Genomic DNA, 13,275 nt, shown 5'->3' on the forward strand with positions numbered 1-13,275 from the left:
CAGTCAAAGACGCTGACAAACAGGCCAAAAAGTGGGGGTAACCAAGCTAGAAAGAGCTCTCCTATGACAATGGTGTTTCTGTTTGCTTTTAATAGGAGTAGTCTAGTTTGCTTTGATTCAATTAAATGTACCTTCTTCCCACCCATGACTGAACTTGGATACATTGATACAAAGCTGATTTGCCTCACCCAATATCCATGTCATCCATATCAGTGTCATCAGTGTATGAATTAAAATATACCTGATTGCTTAGAGATAACGAAGAACAGTGGGTGAAGGTAAATGTTAAAAGAACTGATTACTGCAGTGACCCTTGTGAGACCCTTCAGAGTAATGGGGGCAACACTAATTTGAAGGAATCATTTTGGACATACAGGGTTCTCCCTGTTAAGAACACCTGAAACCATGCAATGGCCGAACCATACAATACTGAAGCAGTGTCCAATCTCACCAACAAGAGACTAGGCTCTGCTGCACGGAAGGCGGTGATTGGCATTGCACTTGTAATTCACTGTTGGATAGAAGGATCATGGAAGTTTGTGGAAGGTGACTTTAGCAGTGGTAACTGGGAATCGGAGTATAAAGCGGAGCGAGATCAGCAGGTGCTTAGGTCAATCTCTTCACTTTTTCTTGTATGTATATGAAGCACTTATTCTCCAAGAGCTTTTGGGAGTATTTTGGGGATGCAGGTTTGGAGGATTATCTTTCCATAAGAGTGCATGAACTTCATTCTATCAATGATATCATGGTGCAGGGTTTATTTCTGAACTACACCCATGCTCCAAACAAAATAGCACCTGGAAACTATTAGACTTGTTTTGGTGACATAAAGCAGGCTTGGGGGTTGACTTTGTCGCCCAGTCCCAGGCAGCATGTCAGTTTTTTCACAGAGACAACCTTGCCCGTTCAACACTGGATAGGCACAGGCAAGTGAGCAATCTATCTTACATTGGGTGTAATACATGTTTTAAACTAATCAAGGATTCAAATCAGGAACCGTCCGGGTACACTCAACTTTATATGAAGAGATCGCATTAACCAACCAAACTGCAAAATCCATTTCCCACGGATACGTTTAAGTTGCATTTATTTGTCATTTAATGTATAGGTGAAAATGTAACAAAATTGTTACAGAATACCTTGCTCTTTTTAGGCGTGTTTCTGACCCAGCCCTGAAATTCATAGAGCACGCCCCCACTGTACCCAGGATCACACTTTCCATATTATTCTTTATGACCTTCAGCCACTGTCAGGACTGTCTGCTTCAAAACAACATGCATTGGCAAAGCCAAAAGGTCTCACCTATTCAATAGCTATTGGCTTTGCCATTATGCATTAGCCATGCTGTACAGCAGTGTTGCTGCTGTTCTGCATAGCTAGTAGTTAGTGGAGTAAAGGAGAGTGGCGTGGAGTGTCATAAAGTGAAGTAGAGTGGAGTGTTATGGAGTGGCGTAGAGTAGAGTTGAGTGTTGTGGAATGTCATGGAGTAAGCAGAGTACCAGAGTGGAAGGCAGTAGTGTGGCATACAGAGAAGTGGCAGAGTGCTGTGGACTGTTGTAGAGCAGAGTGGAGTGGTGTAGAGGGTGTTGCATAGAGTGGAATAGAGTGTTATGGAGTATAGTGACAAAGTGGCATAGAGCGGAGTGAACTGTCATAAAGTGGAGTGGCATGGTATAGTGTAGGGGAGTGGAATGGCTTACAGTGAATTAGAGTGTTGAAGAGTGGAGTGGCACAGATTGGAGTGCTGTAGAGTGGAGTAGTGTTGTAGTGGCATAGAGTGAAGTTGAGTGTTTTACAGTGGCGTGGCATAGAGAGGAGTAGAGTTTACTGGAGTACAGTGCCACAGAGTGGCGTACCGTAGAGTGTAGCATAATAGAGTGGAGTAGATTGGCCTAGAGTGAAGTAACATAAAGAACAGTGGTGGACAGTAGGTTGGTGTAAATGCAGTGGTGAATAGTGCATTGATTTTGAGTTAAGTGGTGTAGAATGCAGGAACGTATAGTGGCATAGAGTGCAGCCACATAGAGGAAAGTGATGCAGAGTAGTTTGTGGTGGCGTAGAGTGCAGTGGCGTAGAGTAGATAGTTTCAGAGCAGAACGAAGTGGTGTAGAGTGGAGTGGTTCAGGGTCAAGTGGAGTGGTACAGAGCAGAGTGCATTGGCGTAGAGTTCAGTGGCACAGAGTGTAGTACTGCAAGGTAGAGAGGCATAGAGTAGAGTGGGGCAGAGTGGAGTAGTGTAGAGTGCAGAGGGAAAAAGTGCAGTGGTGCATAGTATAGTTCTGTTGAGTACAGTGCATTGACAGAGAAGAGCAGTGTAAAGTAGAGCGGTGTAGCATGAAGAGACATCGAGTGCAGTGACACAATGTGGAGTGGAATGGAGTGGAGTGGTGCAGAGTAGAGTAGAATATGCCTGGTGTGGTAGCACACTGCAATTACAGACAATATATCTTCAACTGAAATGACCATTACATTTGCATAGACATACAGTTTTACTGATAAAAGTACACAGCGCTCAAAAAATAATATGAGATGTTGTCACTTCGTGTATTGCTTTGTTTTGATCTTATTAAAATATTTGTTTCCACCACACTTCAGAATTACAAAAAAACAAGTTTCATTTGTGTTGTTCTTATTCTGATATATTCTAAAATATCTTCACAGTTCATTTACATTAAAATTTGTTTTGTGTGCTAGAAAAAACATAACATCGTACAGCCTTCCTCAAGCACTTTACCCTCCTACCCCCATAGCCAACATGACTGTCACGTAAATCCTCTCACTTTCAAGCCAGAGAAAGAAAAGTAAACAACAAGCTCCCTGGAAGAAAGAGCATGACATTTGACCTCTGTCTTTGAATGCACAGCAAATGTGACAAGATAAAAACAAGATTTAAAGGCCTGCTTACAGAAATACAGTATTGGTGGAAGAACACAGTAAAAAGATTTTGGGTAATCAAAGAGACGAACTCAAAAAGCGCCTTAATACCTTCAGGTCAAGTTTGTGCCATATAAAACTGCAAACCCCCAAAAAAGTCTCTTTTTTTACTCCCTCATTGTACTTCATGATTGTTAGGGTTTACCAGCTGCGACCAGGGGCCACTCAAAACAAGGTCCTAAATATCCCATAGGTACTCTTGCACATACCACAGTAAGCACTGACAAAGCCACATGTTTTCTAATAAAAATGTTTTGAGCAAAAAAGATACACAGACAGTTACAGCATGAGAATCAGCAGTGCAAGCTTCCTTCACATGCACAGAACAACTACTGTACGAGGGGGCACCAGAAGCGTAAATCAGAGTGTGTGCATAATTCATTGCATGATTGGCAGTGCAAGGGTGTGAGGTGTTATTTGTGAGTAATGGCATGTGACAGTATGTATTGAAATGAAATGTAATGTTTGTTGGCGTGCTGCGTGTTAGTGAGTGTAGGCATGCGAATGTTGTATATGTGTGTGCAAATCTTTGGTGACACCAACCCAAGACTTTCATATTCATCAGGTCTTGTTCCACTCCCCGGGGATGGCAGACTTGTACATGTCTGATGAAGCCCCCTTTGCTTGCTGAAACCATCTACAGAAAGAGGGGGGCTCGGACCCACATCAACGTTTACAGCATGCCATCTTGGCAAATTAAATTAACAATAAATAATGAAATAATTTATATATAATAATTCAAAAAATACTCAGTCACTATGTTTTATTTGCATTTAATACTTAGTAAACATAGCTAAATGTATGCTTTTAAATCATTTAAAACATTTTATTATTTTTTAAATTTTGATTTAACTGTTTAAAATAATTATTCAATTAAAAAATAATCAAGAATGATATATGTACTTTGTAATCACTTAAAAATGTGTTTAGAACTTTAAATGTTGAATTAACTGAATTCACTCAGCATTAGTCCCTGTAGGATGTTTGTTTAATTCTCTGCCATCATTGTTCTCTGGGGATGTGTGCTGTAGCAGCAGTGAACAGCCATGTGAGGTGCTTGACTTACTCCAAGACTGCCTGGGATAAATTTGGGCCTGTTTTGACCCCTTCAGGGATGTAGTATTTAGTGAATTACAAATGTCTTACTCATTTGTGGATGGGTGTTTTCATGTCCTTCCCAAAGCCCTCTGTAGATTTCCCTAAACCCCCTCCCATCTAGCAGTAAGTATTTCCCCATCCCCCATCACTCTCCATGTCCCCCTCAGAGTTATTATTCATTTGTATAGCTACGTGTGCAGAGATCTTTGCCATCTCCGCACAGAAGGGATGGGAGAGGCAGAGGTGAAGGTCTCAGGCTATAGGTTTGTGATTTATATTTTGTAGCAGTTGTGAATTAAGACAAAAGTGTGTAGGGTTAGAATGAACAGTAGTTCTTAGGGTGGGTTGAGTGTGTGTGTGTGTGTGTTGTGTTCCGGAGAAGGAGGGAGATGTGTGATTTCCTATGTGTCTCCATCTCTCCTGCATGAATAGGGTGTCTAGGGAGTGATGCCAGTGTGTGGAATGCTCTCCCTGCCCTAGTTCTATCAGTGACCAATATGCCATGCATTGTATACGTGAAGGCTGGGCAAGACCCCTCTAACTCCAGGTGGGGTTTCTACGCACCACCTATACTTGTAAAGTTAAGAAGCGTACGCGACCTGATGTCAATGTGTCTTCCCTGTGCCACCCGAGTAACCTGCATTTCAACACATTTTGCCTTCTATTCTTTCAGGAAATACTTAAAAAACATATATATGTATATATATATATATATATATTTGTATATATATACATTTTATTTTTTGGTGGGGACCTTGAATTTTATATCGTGCCCTCTCTAATATTAACTTTAAACTGTTTTTCATCCAAATCTATATTTGTACGGTTGGGCATTGGCTATACTACAATTTGGTAAACTGTCAAAGCGAATTAGACCCCTATAACGCATGAGAGTAAAACAGGCCATATAAAACAGAACAGTACCTAAGCCATTTTGAATAAATCCTTTATTGATTATTAAAATAAAGAGATAAAATATTCTTCATTGTTCTACAGTGATGTTTCTATTTCAAACCTTCTAGAAAAGAACCTTCATTTCATAAAAAAAGCATTATTATAAAAACATCATTTTTACCCTTAAGTCCCATTTTGGTGAGCACAATGGAATTTCAGTTGCATGAGACGTGCCATTCCAGTCTGGGACCCCTCCACTGAGGTGTGTTCAACAGCATCAGATCGCCTTAAGGCTGATAACACTTTGTCCCACCATCTCTAATACAGGCCTATAATATCCCCAAACCCAACTCAAACTTACAAAAATATACAGGCAGAGAAAATGCTAGATTTCTATTTAATTTACCCCCAAAAGGCGCCTTTTTTAGCTGATGTCATTGATTGAGTATTGGAATGTCAGAGAAGCAATTTCCTAAACTTAACTGGATCAAATACTTGCAGAGGCAACAGAAACGCACTGTAAACAAACACATGGGAGGCAGCCTGTAGTGTTCAGGCAAAGTGGTCGGAGCCACCGCCCGCCCACCTATAACCCACTCTCACAAAAAATGATCCTACAAAAAAAAACCTGAAAGAAACCCAGACTAGCCAGGAGTTAAGTGCCTCCAGTGCATAGCTTAAATAGACATCCCGATGGCTGCCAACAGCAGAGTCGAAAGAGGTCGACTAACAGGGAATTTAGAAATGTCCTGTTCCGCTTCAGCAAATGTTTTAGGTCCCTCCTAATTCTGGACGAACAATATATCGGGGGTGCCGGGAGAATTCTGGAACTCCCAAGATTTATTAGTGCATTGTCCTGCACTGACAGCAGACTGCTGGTTCTCTCCAGATCAGGGTGAATCTCCTACACTTGTGGTAAGACAATTGTGGGATTTCTTCAGTTTGTTACATTCTAGGAAGCACATCTTGGTGTACTGGCCTGGAAGAGTTCTTGCAAAGAAGTATTCAGTGGTAACGTGGGCCTCGGTCAGACAAACCGTGCATGCAGAATATTATGGCCAAAGAGTTTAAGGAGGGCACACATGGGGTGCCACCTTTCGGACGTTATGAAGGTAGACTAGCTTCGTGTTTGGCAAACAGCATATGTTGCAGTCCTTTTGAGGCAACCCCAGAATGCTAAGGCCTGGCTGGTAGGTCCCGCTGCAGGGTTTTTTTCTCTCAAAGTCTGCAGGGATGTTACAACCTTATGTCTTTGATTTGGTGATTTTCTTAGGGCGCCACATACAGCCACCCTAGGTTGTCTCAGGTAGGCTTCCATTGTCAGAATGAGTTTAGGGCGGATCTAATACTTTTGGTATTTTGACAATGACAGTGGCATGCCCCCAGACATTGGGAAACGCAAAGGAGATTTGTAACTTATTAAACTGGCCCTTGAACTCGACTTAGAGAATGTCTATCATTTAGACCAATGTGAAAACCGAATCTTTCTTAGACTTTCAACATAATAACCAACTATACAACATATTCCCAGTTAGATTAAATGTATGTGAATGCATCTTCTGTGGATATCCTGAAGATCTGGCATGTTCTCCACGCAGCTGTGGACAACATTTCCAACCCCAGACTTAGACCATCAGATCTGAGATGTGGTGCTGCGTAGGTCATGCTGCCAGTAGAATATGCTCTGGACACTACAGGGTTTACCTGAATGCAATCAGCTAAGACAAGATGGTGAGACTGAAGTCAACCTCAGCATAACAAAGAGAAGCAGCACTTTGCCCTGTGGTGGTTTAACAAACGCTTCAGGTTCACCATCAGATGGAGAAATATAACAAAAAATTGATGTTTTGAGACTTAAGGTCCAATCGAATTCACAGAACAGAACTGAGCAGCTGCATGTATGGAGGTTTCAGACTATACATTTCTAGTAAAGTGTGTCCAGGGTGTTGGCAGAAGCAAATTGATTTTTTTTACAGTCCATCACACTGCACCCTAAGCCATAGTATTCAAAATGTCACTTCTGTGTCCCAACTCTTTATTCGACTTTATTCAAGACCAATACAACCAGAGGGCATTACCTTTTTGTAGGTGTGGTACACCACTCTGTGCTAAACACTTAGGGGTCCTTCTCATGAGGTTGCATTTAAAGCAAATGGAATAAAGCTCCTTTTGCACAGACAATGGATATCTGCCTCGCATTCAGCCTTTTTACAGGTTTATTAAGAGCCACGTTTCAAACTCGGCGGCAGCCATCAGTCATAGAGAAAGCCTGGGTCTAGCCGCTGGTAGGCCTCCACTTTTTCTTCCTCCTCGGAGCACAAAGCCCTCGCCAGGACCTTCTGAGCATCTTTCGCAAGGTTTTCCAAGGAAGTGATGAGAAGAATGTAGACAGCCACAAAAGAGATTGCTCCAGCCACGAGGTTGCCAATGACGGGGACCCGCTTCTCCACAAGGTTGGCAGCTGTGTGGCCTGCAACAGCTGCCATGCTTAATGCAGCTTTCACAGAGTCTTTATTCATGCCTCTCCCTACAGGGCTGGTGATCTCATTCCTGAGGCTGTGGAGCGATTTGTTAACTTTGGCTGCCAGAGAGCCAAGGGACTCATCATCCAGCCCTAGGGTCTGCTTGTAGGATGCTAAGGTCTTCATGACCATAGGCATGTTAAAATGCACTGGTTTCGAAGGCAAGGATGATATGAAGAAAGCTAGTATGGCTTTCTTCCAGACCTCCCTCTGTAAGGATTGCTTCTTTTTTTTAATGATCTCTTCCGTGATGTTTGGAAAGGACAGAAGCAAGACGTGCCTCTTCTGCCCATCGAGGTCCTGCTCTAGGGTGTTCTGCAGCTTCTGGAAATCATACTTGTGCAGCTCGAAGCTAGAGAGCAGGAACACTTTGGGATCATGCTCGCCCTCTTTTTCCAAGCACTGTGTGCAATCGGCAAGAATCTCATTGAGGACTTTCTCCTCAGTGAATTGTCTCTTTCTGCGTCTGCTGCAAGCATTCAAATCTAGGTCAACCTTAGTACGGACAAAATAGAAATGCTTCTTCGTTGCCCGGATGCTGCGGGCCAGCCTGGCGTGGTTTTCCCTAAATCGTTCGGATGCAACAATGATGAAGAAATCATACCTCTGAAAATTGACCAGGTCTAGGTATTGGTCTGCTTGGAAGTTGGAAGTCCCAATGCCTGGGAGGTCCCAAAGGCGAACAGTTGGCAGGTTTGGATGTAGATAAGCTGTCGGTACTGTGGTAGTCTCTGTGACCCCAGTTTGGGCAGCTCCAATGTCGTCATCCCCAACACCACGGATTGCATTGACAAAAGTGGATTTGCCTGCACCAGATTCACCTACTACAGCAATATCCAGCGTGGTGGATTCCAACGACGCTATCAGGGACTGCACCTGTTCAGTGACATCAAGCACGGCGCTGGACTTGAGCACAGTGCTCATTTCAAGAAGGTCCTCCTCTCGAACTTGTACGGTAGACATTGTAGATCTGAAAAAGGCCACAAAGAAACCAGTTTAAAAAAAAACAGTAGTTAATGCATGGTTTCATGCAAAGGCAGAAGGAACCTACTTCCACTGTTCGCTCTCTATTCCACTCTGCCTCTTTTTTCTCTCGCGTAATCCCTCTTCTTTGTCTACAATCTGAAAACCCATACACAGTTCAGAAAGATCACCTGGGGTGAACAGACTTTTTCAGTAAAGGTGACAGCCACTTGGAAGGATGACTTACAGGTAAAAACCTTAAAAGCACAACAAGAAGTCACTTTTTACAATTATACAAATATAGAGCTGGGTAATTATCGCGACATTTGTTGTGAATCCTTTTCAACCACATTACACCAGAAATAGACCTATAAGAAGTATTCTTGTGAACAAGAGCAGAAAGTTATTAGAGACATCAACCTTGATGCATGTATGAGCCATGCTGAGAGCAAACTCTGAAGTATTATCCACAAAGCTAGTGTTAGGTTATGTTATGTTGGTTTCTATGGTGCAGCTTATTACCTGTGGTGGTATCAAGTAGGTACGTAGGCCAGGGGCGCTCACAGGTGAACAGCCAGGCCTTCAGTTTCTTGTGAAAATTCAGCAGTGAAGTAGCTCGCGCTCTTATGACTTGCTTCTGCAGATGCAGGGGACCCGTGCGAGGGAGAGAGAGGTAAAGCATAGCTGTCTGGAAGGTTGGTAAAGTTGAAGTTGGTCATTGAGGTAAGTTGGTCAGGTGTTGTGGAAAGCTTTGCGGGTGTGAATGAGCAGCTTGAACTGTCAAGAGTTTCTGGGTGGGTAGTCGGTGTAGTTTAGTGACATCCAGCAGGAGTCTGGCAGCAGTGTTTTGGATGGTATAGAGTCTTTGTGTAAGTTGGTTGCAGATGCTGACATAGAGTGCGTTGCCGTAGTTGAGTCTACTAGTTATGATGGTCTGGGTGACCGTGCATCTTGTGTGCAATGGAAGCCTTTTGGAAATCTTGTGAAGCATTCCGAGGATGAGGCAGCATGATGCAATCACAGCCCTGACCTGTTTATTCATTGTGAGTTTGTCATCTAAGATAATGCTGAGGTTTCTGGAGCGGTCTGTAGGTGTGGACCTGGGACCTAATCCAGATGGCCACCATAAGGAGTCCTAAGGGGAGCTCTTGTTTCAGAAGATCAAGAGTTCTATTTCGTCCATGTTGGGTTTAATGCAGCTCTTTTTCATCCAGTTGGCCACATTGGACATGCAGGAGATGGAATAGGTCCTGGTGGTGTTGTTTGTGTCGGTGAGGGTAGGATGAGCTGAGCGTCGTCAGTGTAGGAGACAATGTTGATGTGGTGGGCTCTCATGATGCAGCTGAGGGGCAACATCTACACATTGAACAGGGTTGGACTGAAGGAGCAGCACTGGGGGGCTCCACAGACAAGCTGCTTGTGTTCGGAGGTGTAGAGTGAAAGTCTGACTCATTGAGTTCTGTTGGAGGAGGCAATCCAACTCAGGGTGGGTCCTTGAATTCCTCGGTCCAGGAGTCTGGCGATGAGGGTGTCATGGGAAATGGTGTTGAAGGCTGCTTAGTGGTCGAGCAGGATGAGGGCAGCGTTTTCCCCTCTGTTCATGATGGACCAGATGTCGTCAGGTGGAGTCCAGAAGGTGATGATGTTTTAGATGGGTGGAAAGTTGCCTGTTGCTGTCTTTCTCTACGACTTTGGCTGGGAAAGGAAGGAGCAAGATGCGTCCACAGAAAGAACTTTTCTTCTTTTCCAGGGATCCTTATGTTGAAATACTGTCCCCCATGGGTCATTTTGGAGAGTTTGACGTGACGTGTTTACAGGTCAATTTTATATATGTTATGAATGGTAGTGGAGAATGATTGGGGAGGTGATTGAGTTGTCTAATGAGAAGTCCCATCTTTGGAGAATCAGGAGGACAAAGGGTTAAGTAGGTGGCAACATCCTGTGATACCAGCTGATGGTAATCAGGGGGGAGACTGACAGCCCCTTCCCTAAAAAAGCAAGTGAACATTCATGATGGAGACTAAAGTGCTACAGGGGAAGGGGTTTGGGTCCATCCAAATTTTATTGATAAGTTCCCTCTATAAAACAAATTGTGGACAAAGCTGTAATAATCAGGATGTCTTTGGGTTCAGGTAAGTTTCTGAACTCATTGGAAATAAGGTGGCTTTTGCATTTCCTTTGCGGACATACAAGGCAGATAGCCCTGGGGTCACTACGCCACAACTGTTCCATGAGCATGAAATTGAGACATCATGAATCCGACTGGTTGTATTATCTCTGCAGGAGGCAATACTTGGAGAGTTGCTGTCTTTGAGAGAACCCTTAATGAAGCAGGGCAGCTAGAACGCCAGTGGCTGAACGAAGGGCTAAACGTTCTTTGCCACCATTTGTTAAAAAAGGAATAAATGTAAATTTCTCTTGTGCTTAAGGTTGGCAAGCAGGATGTTGAAGATTCTGGTAGCTTATTGTTCACAAAATACAATAGTGACATCCCTACTCTTCCACCAGGAACATGCTTAACAACCAGCCACTTCCCTCTCGAACTGGGATCTCAAAAGAGACATCCTGTCCATTACAACCGTTGTGCTACAGCACACATGCAACAAGCCACCCCTGGGCTGTGCTACCTCAGACAGACAGAGCCAGGGCAACCCTTCTCCAGTTCTCAATCCTCACAACTCTTAAAATGAGTACACAACTCTGCCAACTTAACCCTCGTTCTTTGCACATTTTATTGCCCTCCAACATAAGGAGCTTGTGGGCCTGCACCATCAAATGCTGCATTTTGTGTTTTAACAGTTTCAGCGATTGGTGTTACCTTTGCCCTTTTATTCTACATATTTTATGTAAAACCCCCATTTGAGTGAGTGGTTTGACAAATTTGGCACAGCAGGGGCATCATAGCGCTGCTGCACAGCAGAGGCATCTTTGCCAGGGAGTTCTTCTGCAGAGCTGGCGGTATAGTTGAGGGCCGGCAGTATGGCCGTGGCTATTGCGCCACGGTTATAATTGCTGGCGGAACACCGCCAGCCTGTTGGCAGTGTTACCGCCAGCTTACCGCCGGCCGCCAGGGTCGTAATGAGGCCCATAGTGTGCACAGAGTACATGGGTTCCCCAGAGGCTTCACAGAGGCCAAGGTAGATAATACTAATGCTCTCTTTTGTGGTAGTGTGGTCGAGCAGTTAGGCTTATCAGAGGGTAGTGCAAAGCATTTGTTGTATACACACAGAAAACAGAAGGAGAAGCACACACTCAATGACTTAACTCCAGACCAATGGTTTTTATATTGTAAAAATGTATATTCTTAATTTATTTTTAGAACCACAAGATTCAAGTTGCAGGTAAGTACCTTCAAAGTTTCGTATTTCACACAGGTTTCAACAGTACTGTGTGTGAAATAGGTAAGTGTAGGAAAGTACAATCTTGCCTGGCATGTTACCCCCATTTTTACATGTATGTAAGTTTGTTTTTGCCTGGGTCACTGGGATCCTGCTAGTCAGGACCCCAGTGCTCATAGTTTGTGGTCTGAATGTGTGTAACTGTGTAGTGACTAACTGTCACTGAGGCTCCGCTAACCAGAACATCAGTGCCTATGCTCTCTCTGCCTTTAAAATTGTCACTATAGGCTAGTGACCATTTTACCAATACTAATTGGCACACTGGAACACCATTATAATTCCCTAGTATATGGTACCTAGGTACCCAGGGTATTGGGGTTCCAGGAGATCCCTATGGGCTGCAGCAGATATTTTGCCACCCATAGGGAGCTCAGACAAATCTTATACAGGACTGCCACTGCAGCCTGAGTGAAATAACGCACACGTTATTTCACAGCCATTTTACACTGCACTTAAGTAACTTATAAGTCACCTATATGTCTAACCTTCACCTGGTGAAGGTTGGGTGCAAAGTTACTTAGTGTGTGGGCACCCTGGCACTAGCCAAGGTGCCCCCACATCGTTCAGGGCAATTTCCCTGGACTTTGTGAGTGCGGGGACACCATTACACGCGTGCACTACATATAGGTCAATACCTATATGTAGCTTCACAATGGTATCTCCAAATATGGCCATGTAACATATCTAAGATCATGGAATTATCCCCCCATGCCAAATCTGGTATTGGGGTGCCAATCCCATGCATCCCTGGGGCTCCACTATGGACCCCGGGTACTGCCAAATCAGCTCTCTGGGTTTTTCTCTGCAGCTACCGCTGCTGCCAACCCACAGACAGGGTTCTGCCCTCCTGGGGTCTGGGCAGCCCAGTCCCAGGAAGGCAGAACAAAGAATTGCCTCTGAGAGAGGCTGTTACACCCTCTCCCTTTGGAAATAGGTGTTAACGGCTGGGGAGGAGTAGCCTCCCTCAGCCTCTGGAAATGCTTTAATGGGCACAGGTGGTGCCCTCCTTGCATAAGCCAGTTTACACCGGGTCAGGGAACCCCCAGTCCCTGCTCTGGCACAAAACTGGACAAAGGGGAGTGACCACTCACCTGTCCATCACCACCCCAGGGGTGGTGCCCAGAGTTCCTCCAGTGTGTCCCAGACCTCTGCCATTTTGAATCCAGAGGTGTGAGGGCACAATGGGGGCCTCTGAGTGGCCAGTGCCAGCAGGTGACCTCAGAGACCCCTCCTGATAAGTGCTTACCTGACCAATCCTCCTCTGAGGGCTATTTAGGGTCTCTCCTGTGGGCTTTTCCTCAGATTACGACTTGCAAGAATTCACCAGAGTTCCTCTGCATCTCCCTCTTCGACTTCTGCCAAGAATCGACCGCTGACTGCTCCAGGACGCCTGCAAAACTGCAACAAAGTAGCAAGAAGACTACTAGCGACATTGTAGCGCCTAATCCTGCTGGCTTTCTCAACTG

General features: G+C 44.3%; 1 protein-coding gene across 3 annotated transcripts in view; it reads right to left on the bottom strand.

Annotated features, from left to right (window-relative positions):
• Nucleotides 1–4,962: 4,962 nt before the first annotated feature.
• LOC138246584 (interferon-inducible GTPase 5-like) overlaps nucleotides 4,963–13,275 on the bottom strand; it is a 60,818-nt gene continuing 52,505 nt past the window's right edge. For all 3 annotated transcript variants that reach the window (XM_069201271.1, XM_069201273.1, XM_069201272.1), the window contains one exon: nucleotides 4,963–8,418. In XM_069201271.1, coding sequence (XP_069057372.1) covers nucleotides 7,179–8,411 — 1,233 coding nt within the window. In that variant the 5' untranslated portion in view covers nucleotides 8,412–8,418 and the 3' untranslated portion in view covers nucleotides 4,963–7,178. The remainder of the gene's footprint in view (nucleotides 8,419–13,275) is intronic.

Source organism: Pleurodeles waltl, chromosome 7 (assembly GCF_031143425.1).
Source record: "Pleurodeles waltl isolate 20211129_DDA chromosome 7, aPleWal1.hap1.20221129, whole genome shotgun sequence".
Taxonomy (NCBI): domain Eukaryota; kingdom Metazoa; phylum Chordata; class Amphibia; order Caudata; family Salamandridae; genus Pleurodeles; species Pleurodeles waltl.